Source organism: Mus caroli, unplaced genomic scaffold, assembly GCF_978045245.1.
Source record: "Mus caroli unplaced genomic scaffold, Mus_caroli_1 scaffold_4, whole genome shotgun sequence".
Lineage (NCBI taxonomy): Eukaryota > Metazoa > Chordata > Mammalia > Rodentia > Muridae > Mus > Mus caroli.
Genome location: NW_028227259.1, coordinates 141,931,233 through 141,950,587, shown reverse-complemented (window position 1 = coordinate 141,950,587; position 19,355 = coordinate 141,931,233). Strand labels below are relative to the sequence as shown.

The 19,355-nt window shown below is 50.2% G+C and overlaps 1 protein-coding gene across 3 annotated transcripts; it reads left to right on the top strand.

Moving 5' to 3' along the window:
* The first annotated feature begins 256 nt into the window (after positions 1 to 256).
* On the top strand, positions 257 to 10,803 carry Nyap1 (neuronal tyrosine phosphorylated phosphoinositide-3-kinase adaptor 1). 3 transcript variants are annotated; one of them, XM_021163567.3, is made up of 7 exons: positions 257 to 347; positions 1,598 to 1,749; positions 3,319 to 3,665; positions 5,131 to 6,645; positions 7,548 to 7,754; positions 8,728 to 8,837; positions 9,921 to 10,803. In XM_021163567.3, the coding sequence occupies exons 2-7, from the start codon at positions 1,682 to 1,684 to the stop codon at positions 10,170 to 10,172; spliced, it is 2,499 nt and encodes an 832-aa protein (XP_021019226.1). In that variant the 5' UTR covers positions 257 to 347; positions 1,598 to 1,681; the 3' UTR covers positions 10,173 to 10,803. The 3 variants fall into 3 exon arrangements, with proteins under 3 accessions (XP_021019226.1, XP_029332830.1, XP_085693481.1); XM_029476970.2 differs by lacking the exon at positions 257 to 347 and adding an exon at positions 756 to 913; XM_085837355.1 differs by lacking the exons at positions 257 to 347; positions 1,598 to 1,749; positions 3,319 to 3,665 and adding an exon at positions 4,641 to 4,734.
* Positions 10,804 to 19,355: the final 8,552 nt, after the last annotated feature.

The window sequence follows — 19,355 nt, the reverse complement described above, 5'->3', positions numbered from 1 at the left end:
GGCTGAGTAGGGGGCGCGGGTCGGCGAGGACCAGACGCCCGAAAGCTGCGGAGCGGAACTCCCACACCCCAAGACCATCCTCTCGTGATCCCCTGTACGCTCCGCAGTCCTTGCACCCTCCACCCCAACCTCCTGGTGCAGCGCCGCACCGCCGTTCCCGCTCTGCCCTTGGAGGGTGTGGAAGGGTGGGTTTGGGGCCGGGGGCGGGTCTGGGGGCGGACCCGGAGGCGGGGCTGTCTCTGCGGCAGGGCCCAGTTCGGCACCCCCGGTCTCTCTCTGTCTCTCCTCCTCCCTCCTCCTGCTCCGGGCGGAGCCCGGCATGGGGGGGCCGGCGCCCGGCAGGCCAGGTACGGTGATGTAGAAACTGGGGAGGCTTCATGCGGGGAGGTGGTGATGGGGGGACTACGGGTAGGGAGGAATTGGCGGGGCGAGAGGCGGAGACACCCAGGGTAGCAGGACAAGGGGAAGAGGAGGGGGTGCCCCGGGAACCTGGGGCCCTTGGATGGAAAAGGGGGGGGGGGGTGAAGCAGGCCAGGTTTGGAACAAACTGGGGAAGGAGGAGGACGGCTGTGAGGAGGGGCTCCAGGGAGGAGACGTGAAGCTGAAGGCGAAAGGGAGAGAGTGTGTTTGGGGGAAGGGACGCAAAGCGCAGGTATGGAGGCCGAAGCCCAGAAGGTTGCTATGGGGCCAGACTGGAGACCCCCGCCCCCGCCAGGGTGGGATTCAAGGGCGGGACTACTAGGGGGGAGCCGGGGGTTCTCCCAAATCCTGGAGCAGACAGAAGGTAGATTGATTTGGGCTATCAGCAAGAGGAGGGAGGCAGAAACCATTGCTGAGGGACCAGGGAGCTGGAATAGAGGTGGACGGAGGTCCAGGCCCAGGATTGGAAAAGCGGGGACTCCGGAGAGTGAAGGTAGATGGATGGGTGGGATTTCAGTTGCTCATCTCAGTATCACCATCCTTCCTTCAGCATCCCCACCCTGCCCTGATGAACCCCCCACTAAGCCTCAGGGCCCAAAAGAGGGTAGGAAGCCTAACTGCCCCCCCTCCCCAAGCTGGGTGCAATGTAGGCCCTGAGCACAACTTGTCTGTAGGTGTGGCCAATTCCATAGCAGATTTGTGTGCTAGAGGTCTGTGTGTATCTATCAGTGGGTGTGTCTGTGGGTGTTTATGTCTGTGTGTGTGTTGTTCCTGGGTTTGTGTTTACCTGTGCCCCTTTATGTCTATCCCTATTTGTAGATATGTCTGTGGCCTGTGGTGTGTCTAAATATGCTGTGTCCCTACAGACTTGCTGTATGATTGTGAGGTCTGTCTGTCTGTGGTGGTTCGGGATATATTTACACAGAATGGGAATCTGTGCCAACCTGATCGCTCAGTGTCTGTGGCTCCAAACACCTTTGTCAGGGTGTGTGATTCTGGACACACACACTTCTATGGCTGTCTGTCTGGGAGGGGTCCCCTAAACTGTACGGGATATTCTGTGCCTGTGTTTTCCTTTCCTGAAGACCCAAATCACGTCTCTGCTCCTTTTTCTCTTTCATTCCCCCCTCCCCAACCATATCTTCTTTTTTTCTCTCCACCTGTTCCCTTTATCAAGTGGATCCGGGACCCAGGGAGGGCCGCCCCCCGGGCCTGGTGGCATTAAGCAGGGCCCCTCAGCCCCCACCTCTTGCCCCACGACATGAACCTTCTCTACCGAAAAACCAAGCTGGAGTGGAGACAGCACAAAGAAGAGGAGGCCAAACGGAGGTAAGGCTGGGCCCTCAACTGTCCCACCCACTGCCTGTTGCACCAGACCTGCCCCTTTTTCTTAGCCACAGCCCTTCTCGGGGCCCACCAGCTTTGTCATCAAAGAGAGGTTTTTTTTTTCCCAGATTTTCTATTCAGCATAGAATGGGCTGCACATGCACTTGCTTGGTCCCAGCCCTGTTCCTGGCTACTTGGGAGAGGATATAGCGAGGGGAACGACTTCCAGCTTAAAGAACCTTAGTGGCTTGCCCCCATGCCTAAGGGCCTAAGTCCCTCCTTCCTGACTTTCTTTTTTCTGTTATTTTGAGACTGGCTGCTGGCTTTTCCTTGTCACCTGACCTTGGAAAGGGCAGGCAGGCCCTACCATCCTCATGGGGTCCAGAGAGAGGGTCATTTTAGGGACCTCAAAGAGCACTCATGTAATCCCCTACCAGTCAGTGTCCTGTTGGAAGGAGGGTATGACTAAATGACAGGTGTGTGTGTGTGTGTGTGTGTGTGTGTGTGTGTGTGTGTGTGTGTGTGTGTGTATAGGGATTTATAGGCTAAGTACTGCAGAAGAGTCAGGTGGAGACCCCGTGCCCACCCTCATTCTTGCATCTCCACCAGCCCTTTCTCCTGACCTCTGAGGAACCCAGGCTGCTTCCTCTGGCTTCTCTCCCTTTCCCTTTTGACTACACAGCGTCTTGGAGCCTGAGTCAGAAGCACCTCCCAGCCCTCTTCATCCCTCCTCACAACTGTGGAGTTTCATTCTTGCCGTTAATTAGATTAATCAGAGTGATCACTACAGCGAGCTCTCCCTAATAAAGGGTTAGTAGACAGGGCCTTAATGAGAGCCCACCCCACAGCGGCGTCTCCCAGCTTCCCTGCCAGCCACCCCCTTCAGTCACCCAGAGGAGAACTCGGGGACAGAGAAAGGGAATACAAGTGAGGTGAGGAGGCTGACAGAGAGAGGGCAGCAGAGAGAGAGAGAGAGAGAGAGAGAGAGAGAGAGAGAGAGAGAGAGAGAGAGAGAGAGAAAGCGAGAGAGGCTCTGATGATTCAGGCATCACACCCTGCCTCTGGGAGAAGAGGCCTGTGATGTGACAGAGGCCATACATAGTACACAGTAGCTGGACATACAGAAAGGCCAGAGGCCAGCACAGGCAAGGAGCCACAGGGGCAGGTGTGTCTGCTTGTCTGTCGGGTGGCTGTTGCCTAGATTGCATTTTTTTTTTTTTTTGCACATAACGGGCTGTGTACTAGTTAGGTGGTCAGTCGGCACCAGAGATACTGACACACACACACACACACATATATGTATATATATACACAGCATTTCTTTCATTTCTGATATCATATGCTGTCCTTCACCCCTACCCATTGCCTTGCTTTTCTTAAATCCAAAAAATCTGCCTGCAAACATTTTTACCTTAGCCCTTCAGATATCCCTAACCTAGACTCCTATTCTCCTCCTCACTGGGGGAAGCACAGTTGTCCTGCCCTTGAAAATGCTATCTCCTCCTGAGATGGAAGACAACAAGGTAGAGGCTTGCCTTCTAACTTCTGCCCCATCCTGTCTTCTCTCCCTAGCTCCAGTAAGGAAGCAGCTCCCACAGGCCCGGTGGGGCCTGGGGCTGTCCCAGGGCCTGGGGTTCGAGTGCGAGACATTGCCTCGCTTCGACGATCCCTCAGGATGGGTTTCATGACGATGCCCGCGTCCCAGGAACACACCCCTCACCCCTGCCGCAGCACCATGGCCCCACGCTCTCTCTCCTGCCACTCGGTGGGCAGCATGGACAGTGTAGGTGGTGGGCCTGGGGGAGGGCTCACGGAGGACAGCAGCACCCGGAGACCCCCAGCTAAGCCCCGGAGACACCCCAGCACCAAGCTCAGCATGGCAGGACCAGGGGCAGAGACACCTCCAAGTAAGAAAGCAGGTGAGACATCCACCCTGCTCCCCATCCCTCTTCAGAGGAAGCTGGCAGCGGCAAGATCCATTCCAGGCCAGGGGGGGCCTCTGGGAGGGTTCATTCAGGGAAGAGCCAAGGAAGTGGAAGGTTCCATTCTGAAAAGGAATAGGGGGTTTCTTTTAGATGGACCTCAGATGAACCATTCAAGGGCAGGAGACACTCCCTGAAAAAACAGCTGGTAAGAAAGGACCCAAAGGTGAGGAGAAGGAAGTGCGGGTTCTGGAGCTGGTAGGAGGCTGAGGTAGAAATCGTAAGATTATAGTTTCTGGTATGTGGTGAGTCCTAGTCTCAAAAAAAAAAAAAAAAAAAAAAGACGCTAAATTAAAAACAAAAGCAACAATAAGAAGAACAAAACAAAAACGGAAAACAAACCAACAAAACCTGGGCCGTGGTGGTGCACAACTTTAATCCCAATGCTCTGGGGATAGAAACGGGAAGGATCTCTGTGAATTCAAGGCCAGCCTGAACCACGTGTGGAATTCTAGGGTAGCCAAGGCTGTATAGTGAGACCCTGTCTCAAGCAAACAAAACAGGAAGGAAGGAAGGAAGGAAGGAAGGAAGGAAGGAAGGAAGGAAGGAAGGAAGGAAGGAAGGAAGGAAAGAAGGAGGAAAGAGAGAAAGACTGGGAAGGTTGTGGAAAGGATGAACAACAGTCAAATATGTCCTTGAAGTTGGGTCAAGACATCAGAAAGGAATCTTTCCCCTTTACTATCAAATCAGTTATAGGACACCCTAGGCAACTTAGAAGCCCTGTCTTGAAAGGAAAAAAAAAAATATATATATATATATATATATATATATATATATATATATATATATATATCAGGGGGAAAAAGCTGGGGATGTATTTCTAAATTGTTTGTTTGTTTGTTTGTTTGTTTTTGAGACAGGGTTTCTCTGTATAGTCCTGGCTGTCCTGGAACTCACACTGTAGACCACGCTAGCCTCGAACTCAGAAATCCACCTGCCTCTGCCTCCAGAGTGCTGGGATTAAAGGCGTGTGCCACCATGCCACTTGTGGGGATGTATTTCAAAGGTAGAGAACACTTGCCTTGAATCCCCCAGTGAGGGGCTAGGGGCGTGGCTCAGTGGTAGAGCCCCTGCCTAGAATCCCCCAGGGAGGGGCTAGGGGCGTGGCTCAGTGGTAGAGCCCCTGCCTAGAATCCCCCAGTGAGGGGCTGGAGGTGTGGCTCAGTGGTAGAGCCCCTGCCTAGAATCCCCCAGGGAGGGGCTAGGGGCGTGGCTCAGTGGTAGAGCCCCTGCCTAGAATCCCCCAGTGAGGGGCTGGAGGTGTGGCTCAGTGGTAGAGCCCCTGCCTAGAATCCCCCAGTGAGGAACTGGGGGCGTGGCTCAGTGGTAGAGCCCTTACCTGACTTGTTAGGTGCTCTATTGTATAAGCTCCATTTCTTTTTCTTTTTCCCACTCTACTTAGGCTCCCAGAAGCCAACTCCCGAATGCCGTGAGTCCAGCCGGAAGGTTCCCCCACAGAAACCCAGGCGAAGCCCCAATACCCAGCTGTCTGTGTCCTTCGATGAGTCTTGTGCCCCAGCCCCATCTCCTCGAGGGGCGAACCTGCCCCTGCAACGCCTCAGTAGGGCTTCTCGAATAACTGGAGACCTGGATGCAGGGACCCAGGAAGAAGAGCCAGTGTACATTGAGATGGTAGGGGATGTCTTTCGAGGAGGAGGACGAAGCGGAGGAGGCCTGGCGGGACCTCCTCTTGGAAGTGGAGGCCCGACCCCTCCAGCTGCTGCCGATTCGGACTCTGAAGACAGTGAGGCTATCTATGAAGAGATGAAGTACCCCTTGCCTGAAGAGGCAGGAGATGGCAGGGCCAACGGGCCTCCTCCATTGATGGCACCCTCCCCTCCACAACAGCCTCATATCCTCCAGCCTCACCCCCACCCCCATCGCCGTCCAGCTTCAGCCCTCCCAAGCCGGAGGGATGGGACACCCACCAAGACCACTCCTTGTGAAATACCCCCACCCTTTCCTAACCTCCTTCAGCACCGGCCTCCACTTCTGGCCTTCCCTCAAGCCAAGTCTGCTTCACGAGCCCCTGGCGATGGGGTCTCAAGGCTACCGGTCCTCTGCCACTCCAAGGAGCCAGCTGGTTCCACCCCAGCTCCCCAAGTGCCTGCACGAGAGCGGGAGACGCCTCCCCTACCGCCTCCGCCTCCTGCTGCCAACCTGCTATTGCTGGGACCATCAGGCCGAGCCCGGAGCCACTCGACACCGTTGCCACCCCAGGGCTCTGGCCAGACCAGGGGAGAGCGGGAACTCCCGAACTCTCACAGCATGATCTGCCCCAAGGCGGCAGGGGTACCGGCAGCCCACCCCGCCCCAGCTGCCTTGCTCCCCGGCCCTCCCAAGGACAAGGCCGTGTCGTACACTATGGTGTATTCAGCTGTAAAAGTGACCACACACTCGGTCCTGCCAGCTGGTCCACCCCTGGGTGTTGGAGAGCCAAAGACAGAGGAGATTTCAGTTCTTCACGGAATGCTGTGTGCCAGTTCGAGGCCCCCCGTCCCAGGGAAATCCAGCCCCCATAGCGGGGCTATGGGTTCAGCAGCTGGGGTCCTCCACCACCGCAGCTGCCTGGCCTCCCCCCACAGCCTTCCGGATCCAACTGGAGGTTCCCTGACTCCCCTCTGGACCTACCCAGCCACAGCAGCTGGGCTCAAGAGACCCCCTGCCTATGACAGCCTCAAGGCTGGGGGGGTGCTGAATAAGGGCTGTGGAATGGGGGCACCATCCCCCATGGTCAAGATCCAGCTGCAAGAGCAAGGGACTGATGGGGGTGCCTTTGCCAGCATCTCCTGTGCCCATGTCATTGCCAGTGCGGGGACACCAGAAGAGGAAGAAGAGATGGGTGCCACGTTTGGGGCAGGCTGGGCTCTGCAGAGGAAGGTCCTGTATGGAGGACGGAAGGCAAAGGAAGTGGACAGTGAGTGAGGGGTGGAGAGTGGGTGTGGGATACTGCTAATGGTTTGGCAAGTAATGGTTGAGGTAAATATTGGGGGGGGGCGGTATTTAGAATCTACAGGCCTATTGTCCTGTGCTGGAAAGTTTTCTAGACCAGAAAGATGGGGATGGGGACCAGACGAGACGGATGGAGCAGGGAGGTGTCTCTGAATGTGTTCAGGAAAAGGTAGGAAGGGCTGGGATAGAGGCTGAGGTAGAATTCAGACTCATCCTGCTCCACCCTCTGCCCCTCCCTTCCTTGGGCTGCAAGGGTGTGTGTTTGTGAGTGTGTGCACACTAGGAGCTAAACACAGCTGCCTCCCAGCCATTACCATGGCAACCCATCCAGACAGGAGTGAGAGGAGAGGGAGGCCCCTACGGTTGCCAGGCAACGCAATGCTCTGCCAGGTCTGCTCTCAGAGATGGGCTTAGTTCACATACAGCCCTTCCCCCAACTCCATACCCTCAATGGCTCCCCCACTGTCTTTCTGGGGTCTGAATTTGGGATTCTCTCCTATTGGGAGTCAGCACCCCTGGTTTCCAGGATGTTCATTCTAACCCTATGTGGTTCTAGAGGGGTTTCAAAGCTAAAGCTGGTACAGAGAAAGCCCCAAAAGGCTTTTCTGAACAGAGTATATAAATGAGCACATATATATGAGCCCCAGGGATAGTAACAATGGGTAGAAGGTGGCAGGGCTGGGTCTCACGTGCATGCGCGCGCATGCGTGTGCCTGTGTGTGTGTTTTGGAGGAGTGAGAGGCAGAGCCTTTCCCATCTCTCTGTAATTTGCAGAAAGGCCACCCGTGTGACATTGTGTGCTTGCTGAGGATAGGGAGGCCCCTCCTGCCTGCAGACACTGAGCTTTTATTGTTGTTGTCCCAGCAGAAGAGGATGGTGCCCGAGCCTGGAATGGCAGTACAGAAGGTCCAGGCAAAGTCGAACATGAGGACAGGGGCCCTGTGCCATCAGGGATTCCTGTGAGGAGCCAGGGGGCAGAGGGTCTGCTGGCCAGGATCCACCATGATCGAGGAGGGAGCCGCACAGCGCTGCCTGTCCCTTGCCAGACTTTCCCGGCCTGCCACCGGAATGGAGGTGACACCTTACCCTCATACTCTATATACAGAGATGTGTGGATTAGGAATCTGCCAGGGTCCACCTTGGTCTACCCTGCCTGACACCCTATCAACTCCATGTCTACCTTTGAAAAATATTTCTTGTACTTTGAATGAAACCCAGAAGTTCCCACAGGCAAGGCAGGGGCTCTACCACTGAGCCACGCCCCCAGCCCCTCCCTGGGGGATTCTAGGCAGGTGCTCTACCACTGAGCCACGCCCCCAGCCCCTCACTGGGGGATTCTAGGCAGGGGCTCTGCCACTGAGCCACACCCCCAGCCCCTCACTGGGGGATTCTAGGCAGGGGCTCTACCACTGAGCTACACTCCTGCCCCTCCCTGGGGGATTCTAGGCAGGGGCTCTCCCACTGAGCCACACCTCCAGCCCCTCCCTGGGGGATTCTAGGCAGGGGCTCTACCACTGAGCCACGCCCCCTGCCCTTCCCTGGGGGATTCTAGGCAGGGTCTCTACCACTGAGCCACGCCCCCAGCCCCTCCCTGGGGGATTCTAGGCAGGGGCTCTACCACTGAGCCACGCCCCCAGCCCCTCACTGGGGGATTCTAGGCAGGAGCTCTACCACTGAGCCACGCCCCCAGCCCCTCACTGGGGGATTCTAGGCAGGGGCTCTACCACTGAGCCACGCCTCAGCCCCTCACTGGGGGATTCTAGGCAGGGGCTCTACCACTGAGCCACACCCTCAGCCCCCTCACTGGGGGATTCTAGGCAGGGGCTCTACCACTGAGCCACACCCTCAGCCCCCTCACTGGGGGATTCTACACAATTGAGTGCTCTACCACAGAGCTAAATGCCCAGCCTAGAGACCTTAATCTTAACACTATATCAACATCTTCTCCCTTCTTTGATGAGGCAGGGCACGGTTTGGCCTATAACCTCCTCTGGGAGCTGAGGGACATCAGTGGGTCTCTCTTCTCATCTCTGCTTTTTGGGCCTAGATTTCACCGGAGGGTACCGCCTGGGCCGTTCTGCGTCCACCTCTGGAGTCCGTCAGGCTGCACTCCATACCCCACGGCCCTGCAGCCAGCCCAGGGATGCCCTGAGCCAGGTGAGATCTGGTCTTTGTTTTGTCTTTGGAGAAACAGATAGAAAAGAAGGCTCGGATATGAGAAGAAAGGACAGACACACTCACTCATGTTATTCTATGGTCTGGGAGACTGAGACAAAAAGGAATTCATCAGAGTCAGAGGCCTGGAGTGGGCTACATTAAAAAAAAGAAAGAAAGAAAGAGAGAGAGAGAGAGAGAGAGAGAGAGAAGAGAAAGAAACCCTGTCTCAAAATACCAAACTGAAAAACAAATTAGTAAGTAGGCTAAGAAAGAGATCAGGACACCATACCTGTGATCCCAGCTTGGGAGGTGGAAGGAGGGAACTGGGAGTTCAAGGTCCTCCTCCCCATTGAAAAGAGAGAAAGGGGGCTGGAGAGATGATCAAGCAGTTACAAGCCTGTTCTCTTGCAGAAGACCTGAGTTCAGTCCCCAGCACCCACACTGGGCAGCTCACAACTGCCTGTAACTCCAGCTGCAGGGGACCCATTGTCCTCTTCTGGCCTCTTAAGTCCACACACACAGCACAAACTCACACAGACGCCTACACAAATAAATGGAGGAAAACGTTCCTTGATAATTTTATACGTATATTCATTTTGATTAATTTCTTCACCCCCACCCAGTCTCCCTCCCGCTCCTGGGCCTGCCCACATTGGTGTCTTTTTGTTTTGTTGGAAGTCGGGGTTTTTTTGTTTTTTGTTTTTGTTTTTGTTTTGTTGTTGTTGTTTTGTTTTTGTGTTTTCATGTTTTCAAGACAGGGTTTCTCTGTGTAGTCCTGGCTACCCAGGCTGGCCTCAAACTCAGAAATCCACCAGCCTCTGCCTCCCAAGTGCTAGGATTAAAGGCATGAGCCACCACTGCCAGGCCGGAAGGTTTTTTAAAGGGCTCCTTCCTCAGGGTTAGTCTAGTCTATCTAACACAGAGTGCCTTACAGGAGAAAGAATGCCCAAGGTAGAAATCTGTCCCCATCACACCCACAGCCTGGGAGAGGTTTTGCTTCTGCGGTAGGTCCTTGGTTTGGTCACAAGGTCCTTGACCCTCCCTGTCCCACTTATTTTTCTCTCTCTGGGGTTCCTGCCACAGACCCACCCTGTGCTGCCCCTGCCCCTGCCGCCCCAGCCGGCTCGGGAGCGCGACGGCAAACTCCTAGAGGTGATCGAGCGCAAACGCTGCGTGTGCAAGGAGATCAAGGCACGCCACCGTCCCGACCGGGGACTCTGCAAGCAAGAGAGCATGCCCATCCTCCCCAGCTGGCGGCGGGGCCCTGAACCCCGCAAGTCTGGTACCCCGCCCTGCCGGCGGCAGCACACGGTCCTCTGGGACACTGCCATCTGAGGAATACAGGGTCGGCTGGGACTCCTGGATTGGGAGGGGAGGGGCCTGCCTAGGTCTCCTTGAGGCTTGAGAGATGGAGGAAGTAGGAAAAGTTCCTACTAGGCCCATCATGGGGGCTTGGGGTGCCAGCAGCAGCCCAAGCAATTTGGGGGAGGAGGAGGGTTTTTTTGATGTTGGAAGGAAGGGTCTAAGTGTGTAGACTCCTCTTGAAGTGAAGGCCAAGGTGGAGATCTCTGTGGGGTAAGGAGGGAAGGGTTTGAAAGAAGCGGGGTGGGGCATATAGGAGTCTGACTGGAGTTAACAGGGAAACTCGCTCTTTTACTGAGAGCCAGGGGAGTGGGGAAGGGTATTTATTTTGCTATTTATTTTAGTCTGGAGGGCAATTCTGGGCCCTTCTGACCTACTCCCGAGCAGGAGGTGGAGAACCAAGGCTAAATTTGCACTCTCCCCAAGGCCAGTGCCTAAAGGCCTCTGCCATCCTTGCCCAGTCAACGGGAGGGAGGGATGTGGCTGCTTCCGGAGCAGAGTCAGAAGGCAGAGAGGCCCAGACAGTGACAGTATTTATAGTTTTCCCAGAATTTGGTAGTGAGTGTGGTCTGCTGTAAAACAGGCATTTTATTTAGTTCTGGGGTAAGGGTCTAGCCAGGGATGGGTGGGATGTTCGGGGAAGAGGGAGAACTTAAGCGGGTGGGGGGAGGAGCGGGGTATTTATTTAAATTAAAAAAAAAAAAGAGCTGTCAGGAACTTTTTTTAAATTCCTTTCTTTTCAGAATAATATATTAAAAGACTCATGATCCTAGAGCTGTCTTCTTATATCCCCCCACCCCCGTGTGCTCTGTCTTTTATACATGTTCTTTTCCCCACAATGCCCTGGGTGGGTGGGAATCCAAGGTGCCACCGGGAGCCATCGTGACCAGTCACGAGGAAAGGCAGAGTTTCCGGTAAGTGGGAATTACGTCGTGCTGCCCATTTCTTAAGTTCCTCCGGTGTGTGTGTGTGTGTGTGTGTGTGTGTGTGTGTGTGTGTGCGCGCGCGCGCGCGCGTGCGCGCGTGTGTGTGCACTTGCATGTGCCCTCTAGCATATGCATCATGCGTTGTGCATGTGTGCACTTGAGTACGGAGGTCAGAGATTGACCTCCAGGAGCTGCCTGTTTCCACCTAGGATTACAGACTTTTCACATAGGGGCTTGGAATCCAGACTCAGCTCCTCATACATCAGCTGAGCCATCCCCCAGGCTCCAGGCACTCCATTTTCCCTGAGCATCCGCTGTGTTCCTGGCAGGGCTCAGATGCAGAATGCCCAGACCATGAGGTTGGGATCCTGCTGATCTTGCAGTCTACTCTGGGAGCTGAAACGCCCAGACTTCAGTAAACACTGATGCAGGACTGGCAGGGAAAAAGGAGAGCTGTTGGCCATTTAGAGCACTAGTGGATCGGGAAAGAAGGCTGGGGATATAAGACTGCAGTAGAGCATTTGCTTACAGTCTCCCAGAGAAGGGACTGAAGCATGGCTCGGCAGCAGAGTTCTAATCCAGAATCTTCTGGTGAGTGGCTTATCACAAGCCTCAGGGTTCTCTCACCTGTACCACCAATAATAAATAATGGTGAGGCATCATGTAGAGTATAAAAAAATTGCGGGCTGGTGAGATGGCTCAGTAGGTAAGAGCACCCGACTGCTCTTCCGAAGGTCCGAAGTTCAAATCCCAGCAACCACATGGTGGCTCACAACCACCCGTAATGAGATCTGATGCCCTCTTCTGGAGCGTCTGAAGACAGCTACAGTGTACTTAACATATAATAAATAAATACATAAATAAATAAATCTTAAAAAAAAAATTGATGACAGTGCTCTGCAGGTTTTTAGAATTGAGAACACCAATTACAAATAATGGGGGCGGGATATGTATGTGTGTGTGTGTGTGTGTGTGTGTGTATGTGTGTGTGTGCATATCTTTAACCCCAGCACTTGGAAGGAAGAGTTCCAAGCCAACCTGACCTGGTCTAAAGAGTGAGTTCCGAGATGGCCAGGCTCATACAGAGAAGCCCTGTCTCAGAAAAAAGAAGGAAACAAAGGAATGAATGGTAGTTTGAGAGACGAGGTGAGACACAGAGGTTGGAGGTGCAGTCCTGCGATCCCGGCGTTTGGGAGTCAGTCAGAGGGAGGAAGATCCAAAGTTCTGACCCTGTCTTCAAGAAACAAAAGCAACAACCCCCCTCCCCCCTGAAGCAGTAGATATTTTTATGCCTACTGCATAAAATGAAAAATGACCAGAAGACAGGTATAGAGTGAGTGCCTATAACCGTAGCACTTAGAAGGTAAAGGCAGGGGGTTCAGGAGTTCAAGGTCATAGTTCAAAGCCAGCCTTGGCTATATATAAGACCCCGATGAGAAGAAATGGAAAAAGCTGGAGAGATGGCTCAGTGGTTAAGTGCACTGGCTGCTCTTACAAAGGACCTGGATTTGTTTTCCAGCACCCACATGGTGGCTGACAGGTGTTTGTAACTCCAGTTCCAAGAAGATAGGTCTGATACCTTGTTTTGGAATCCAAGGGCACCAGGCATGTACACAGTGCACAATGTACATACATACATACATACATACATGTGTGTATATGTGTGTATTATACATATGTAACATACATATATACATATATAGCATATGTATATATAATATATATGCATGTATGTATACACACACACATATTTAAAGAAAGAGAGAGGGCTGTTAAGATGATTCAGCAGTCAATGGTCCTTGCTGCTGAGACTGAAGTCCTTGTTTTGATCTACAGGACTCACATAATAGAAGAGAGAATTAGCTCCCACAGGTTGTTACATGGCCTCCACATGCACATTATGGCCGTGCACACTCACACAGACACAAATCAATAAAAATCAGAAGCACCAAATGAAAGCAAATAGTATGTTAATAACAGCATCAAAAAAATAATATGGGGATGTAGTTCATATGGTAGGGTGCTCACCTAATACATGCAGAACCCTGGGTGAGCCCATAGCAAGTCTGAGGTCTGTGTCCAGGAAAAAAAAAAAAAACATACATCTGGGAGTAACTTTAATAAGAAATAGAACCCTAGCAGGGCGTGGTGGTGCACGTCTTTAATCCCAGCACTTGGGAGGCAGAGGCAGGCAGATTTCTGAGTTCGAGGCCAGCCTGGTCTACAGAGTGAGTTCCAGGACAGCCAGGGCTACACAGAGAAACCCTGTTTCAAAAAAAACAAAACAAAACAAAACAAAAAAAATAGAACCCTAAAATCCTTATCAGATCAAGCAATAAAACCAACATCTTACAAAGTCACTTTTAAAAGGGAATTTTTAGAGAATAATGGCCTGTTCAAAAACAAGCTGGAGAGCTGAATCAGCTGGTAAGAGCACTTGCTTTCGTAGTGGAGCCAAGTTTGGTTCCCAGCACCTTCATGATTCACAAAGGTTTACAAACATCTGTAATTCCAGGGCATCTGATATCCTCTTCTGATCTCATGGTGCCCAGGACATAACAGGCAAACCTACATATACAAATAAAATGAGTGGATCTAAAACTAAAATTAAAACAAAAACCTGGTGTGATGGCTCAGGGGCGAAGGTGCTTGCTGCCAAGACTAATGAACCAAGTTCGACCCCCAGAACCCATACAAAGGTAGACGGAAAAAAACGTAGTCTCTGTAGAGTTGTCCTCTGACCTTGACAGAAACAGCGCAGTATGGATGCACACGCATGGGTGCACACGCTCACACAAATATTTTTAAGCAAAAAGGTAAGATTTGAATAATCAAGGAGTAATGACTTGTCTGTCCATTTAAACAGCATAATATATAGATGGCAGTTTTCAAATGAATCTACCACAGCCCGAAGGGAGTTATTTGAGAAACTTGCTAAAATTTGAAAGTTCATCCAGAATGATAATGGGGGAAGGCAGAACATTCCGAGACAGAATAACAGGGTGACCTGCCTTCCTGAACACTAGAGCATAAAACTGGAACATGTCAGCCCTAGAACAGAGCTCAAATAGCAAATAACTCATCAGAATAAGGAGCCCGGAGAGAGCCTTGCATCTAGAACTAACTGAAAAGAGGGCTTGTTAGAAAGTCGTTTGGAAGGGACTCGTTGGTTTCTGCAGGGTGTTTGTGATCCCAGCACTCAAGAGGTGGAGGCAGGAGGCTCAGAAGTCCAAAGTCATCATCTGTTACAGAGCTAAGCTTCAGGCTAGCCTGGGCTACTCTGTTTCAAAACAAACAGTCTGTCTTGAAGAATTAACCTGTTAGGAGGGGTATGTTAGAGACTGTAGCGCTCACCTCGTTGATGAATTTGTCCCCTAGAACTAATCCTGTGACCTATTGAAGTAGCCCCTGCTCGAGAGAGCGAATTGCAGTGTTGTCGGAAAGAATGATGAAAACAACCCCCAAAGTTCATCAGGCTAGCATTGACTAAAGAACTGAAGGTAGAATAAACTTAACAATGGAAACCGGGTGGGCGTGGTGGCGCACGCCTTTAATCCCAGCACTCGGGAGGCAGAGGCAGGAGGCTTTCTGAGTTCGAGGCCAGCCTGGTCTACAAAGTGAGTTCCAGAACAGCCAGGGCGATGCAGAGAAACCCTGTCTCGAAAAACAAAAACGGGGCTGGTGAGATGGCTCAACGGGTAAAAGCACCGACTGCTCTTCCGAAGGTCATGAGTTCAAATCCCAGCAACCATATGGTAGCTCACAACCACCTGTAATAAGATCTGATGCCCTCTTCTGGTGTGTCTGAAGACAGCCACAGTGTACTTACATATAATAAATAAATAAATCTTAAAATAAAAAGAAAGAAAAACAAAAACAAAACAAAAAGAAGAAGAAAAAAAAGCTGTATACAGTGGTTCATGCTTTTAATCCCAGCCCAGAGGAGGCCTGCTGGCCAGCTGGCCTAGCCTAGAACTGGTGACCTCCAAGCCATCAAAGGAACCTTATCTCAAAAAACAAGGTGAATGGCACCTGAGGGTAGCACCCAAAGTCGACCTCTGACCCCCACGTTTGCTCTCACTCACACCCACTTACATTGGGTGCAAACACACAGACACATAAAATTCACTTTAAAGTCCTCTATAGTCCCAGCACTCGGGAGGCTGAGAAGGGGGTGCAGTGAGTCCAAAGCAAGCTTGCTCTATGGAATGGGTTCTAGGGTAGCATGGGCTATAGAGTAACAAAGTGGCTCAAGAAATTAAAATACATAAAAAGAAAATGAAAACAGATATAACAAGAATAAATAGAACCAATTCTAAAACATTTTTACGGTGTGTTTGTGTGATGTGTGTACACATTTTGAATTCAGGTACTAGGGGGAGTGTGTGGTCAGAAAACAGCTACAGGCACCTATCCTTGCTTTCCCCTTGCTGAAGGCAGGAGACACAGTTGATTTATTTTCTATCTCCAATATTCCAAACCAACCTCAAACTTAATGTGTAGCCAACGATGACACTGACCTCCTACCTCTCCTGCTTTTCCGTCTAAGCTGAGCCACATTCCCAGGCCATCTGTGATTTTTCTTTAACATTTTTAAAATGATTATTTTTTGTTTTTGTTTTTGTTTTTTTGTTTTGTTTTGTTTTGTTTTTTTTTTGAGACAGGGTTTCTCGATATAGCCCTGACTGTCCTGGAACTCACTTTGTAGACCAGGCTGGCCTCGAACTCAGAAATCTGCCTGCCTCTGCCTCCTGAGTGCTGGGATTAAAAGGTGTGCACCACTACCGCCCGGCGATTTTTAATTATATGTATGCATATATGTCTTGTACAAGGATATGTACGTGAGTGCAGGTGCCCAAAGAGACACTGGGTCTCCTGGAGCTGGCGTTACAGATGGTTGTACGCTGCCTCATATGGGTGCCGGAAATCAAACTTGAGTACTCTGCAAAACCAGAGCATGCTCTTACCACTGAGTGTGGTGGCACATGCCTTTAGTCTTGGCACTCTGGAGGCAGAGGCAGGTGGATCTCTGAGCTCCAGGACATCCAGGGCTACACAGATAGATAGAGAGATAGAGAGATAGAGAGATAGAGAGATAGAGAGATAGAGAGATAGAGAGATAGAGAGATAGATAGAGAGATAGAGAGATAGATAGAGATACATACATAGAGACAGACAGTGGACAGATAGATGACAGACAGAAAATAGATGATAGATAGGCAGCAGATTGATGATTGCTAGATGATATCTAGATAGATACATAGATACATAGATAGATAGATAGATAGATAGATAGATAGATAGATAGATAATGGATGGATGGACAGACAGACAGACAGATGACAGACAGAAAATAGATGATAGATAGACAGGCAGCAGATAGATGATTGCTAGATGATATCTAGATAGATAGATAGATAGATAGATAGATAGATAGATAGATAGATAGATAGATAGGTAATGAATGGATACATGGATGGATGGATGAATATATGGATGGATGGGTGGATGGACTGACGGACGGATGGACAGACCGACCGACAGACAGACAGATAGATGACAGACAGAAAATAGATGATAGATAGATAGGCAGCAGATTGATGATTGATAGACGATATCTAGATAGATAGATAGGTAATGGATGGATGGATGGATGAATGGATGGATGGATACATGGATGGATGAATGGACTGACGGACAGATGGACAGACAGACAGACAGACAGACAGACAGATAAAAGTCTGCTTAGGACCATGGCAATGAGTCAGCAGGTAAAGGTACTTGCTGCCAAGCTTGATGACCTACCTGAGTTTGACCCCCGGAGCCCTCATCAGAGAGGGCAAGAGTCAACTACGAGTTGGCCCCTGACTTCTCTACCCCATTGTGATATTTGGGTGCCCACACATGTACATACACACAATAAGTGTAATAAAATTTAAACGTCTCTTTAGTCATATGTGGTAGCTCACATCTGTAAACTCAGCAGCCACCTTGGATGCTGAGGCAGGAGCATGATGGTGGGTACAAGGCCAGCCTCAATTACATAGTTCCAGGACAGTGTGGATTACAGAATTAGAACTCTTTTTTAAAAATTGTTTTTCTCACTTTGACAGCAGATATACTAAAAATTAGAATGACAAAAGAAGATTTGCATGTCCCATGTGCAGACAGAACTGACATGGAAAGCTTTCAAGTGTTCCATATATTTCAGTTTTTAACAGGGTCTTGCCAAATGGATCTGGAGGCTGGCTATTGCTCTGTAAAGACATTTAAGACAATACTCCCAAAGACCAAAAAAAAAAAAAAAAAAGGTTCCCATATTGCATTTATGAGATAATTTGGAGCATCCAGTGGGCTGGATGTCTTAAGGGGCTTTATTAATTTGGGTGTATTGTGACATATTATTGTGGCCGTGTGTCCTTGAGAGCCCTAAAGTCCTAAAATGGTCTTGAAATATGGATAAATGGCTTGTATGAGGCTTGGCATTTGCTTCAAAGTGAAATGAGAGGAGGAAATGGTGTCCACGAGCAACCCCCCAACATTGGACAATGGGTGTATGAGTGTTCACTGAAAATGTTTTCTCTGCAAATGAGTCTGTTTGAAATTTTCCACATTTTCAAAAATGTTTATATTAAGTCAGTATGACGAGTCAAAATTTTTTCCTTCTTTGAAAAAAAAATGAGTGCTGGGAATAATGAGCCCAGGAAGTCCCTCCTGTCCCAGACAACCATGGCTCTAAAAAAGATACCCCCTTTTCTTGACAGTCTGATGTAGCCCAGGCTAGACTCAAAATGACTATGTAGCCATGGATGACCTTGAATGTCTAATCCTCCTGCCTCCATCTTTTGAGCACTGAGGGTACAAGCCAAAGCCAGCGTGACCAATTTTATGCAATGCTGGGTGAACCTAGGGCTTTGTGTATGCTAATTAAGCACTCTTATCAACAGAGCTGTTTACTGCTTCTAAGCAGTAATCATATTTTTCTTTCTTTTTTTTTTTTTTTGCAGAAGCGATGTATGTGTGTGGTAGAAAATGTGCAGTCACTAGAAAAGCAGAACTAAAACAATCCATTTCCACTGCCCACAAGTCACCAGTTTACTGTATATGGCAGAAACCGTTCTCTGAATATGTGTATTTATATTGAAAACAAAATTAGGTCTCTTGGCATGTTTTAAAATGTATGTATTTGTTAATATTGTTGTGGGGAAGGGGCTTTAGTGCCAGGGCATTGGTGTGGGAGTCAGAAGACAAGGTTGTGACGTCTGCTCTCTTTTCTCGCCTTTACAACGTTTCCAAGGCTCTGACTCAGGTATCCAGATTTGTACAGCTCCTTGAACCATTTTGAGCCACCTTGCCAGCCCCACAGGTTTAGTGAGTCGGGGTTCCTCTGTGTAGCTCAGGCTAGCCATAAATTCTTAGTCATCCTCCCTTCAAGATAACATGGAGCTGGAACTGCAGGTAAGAGCTACCCACTCCTTCCTAACCAGCTTACTTCAAGTCTCCAATGCTGGAATTACAAGTGGTTATCACAACACCCCTGAGAGATTCTGGGGATCTGAGCCTGGTTCTCAGATTTGGGCAGTGTATGTTTTCATTGCAGAACCATCACCCCAACCTCAGGATCTTTAGGGAAAAAATATATATATATTGTGTAGTACCAGGAGGTGGCGATGGCATTTGAGAGGCAGAAGTAGACTGATCTCTGAGTTTGAGGCCAGCCTGGGCTACAGAGCCAGTTCCAGGACAGCCAGGGCTACACAGAGAAACCTCATCTTGGAAAAAAGAAAGAATCTCGTGTGTATACGATGTAGGTGTGTATACGATGTATGTGTGTGTGCAATGTAGGTGTGTGTATGATATAGGTGTGTATACAATGTAGGTGTGTATACAATGTAGGTGTGTATACGATGTACGTGTATATGCACACCATTGTGTATAAGATAAGGTGTCTGTGCATGTACCACAGCGCACATGGATGGTAGAGAAAGCTTCCAGGATTCATCCTTTACCCTTGTCTCTCTTGCTGCTGCCGCCGCCGGGTGCTTCATATGCTAAGCTGTGTGCCCAGTGAACTTCAGTGTATCCCCCTGCCTCAGTCTCCCATCTCATTGGATGAACATTGAGATTATAGATGTGTTATGTGGTGCCCAAATCTACATGGGTCCTGAAGATTTGAACTCAGGCTGTCTGTTGGACAGACTATCCTCCCAGACAAACTGTCACCGTCTTC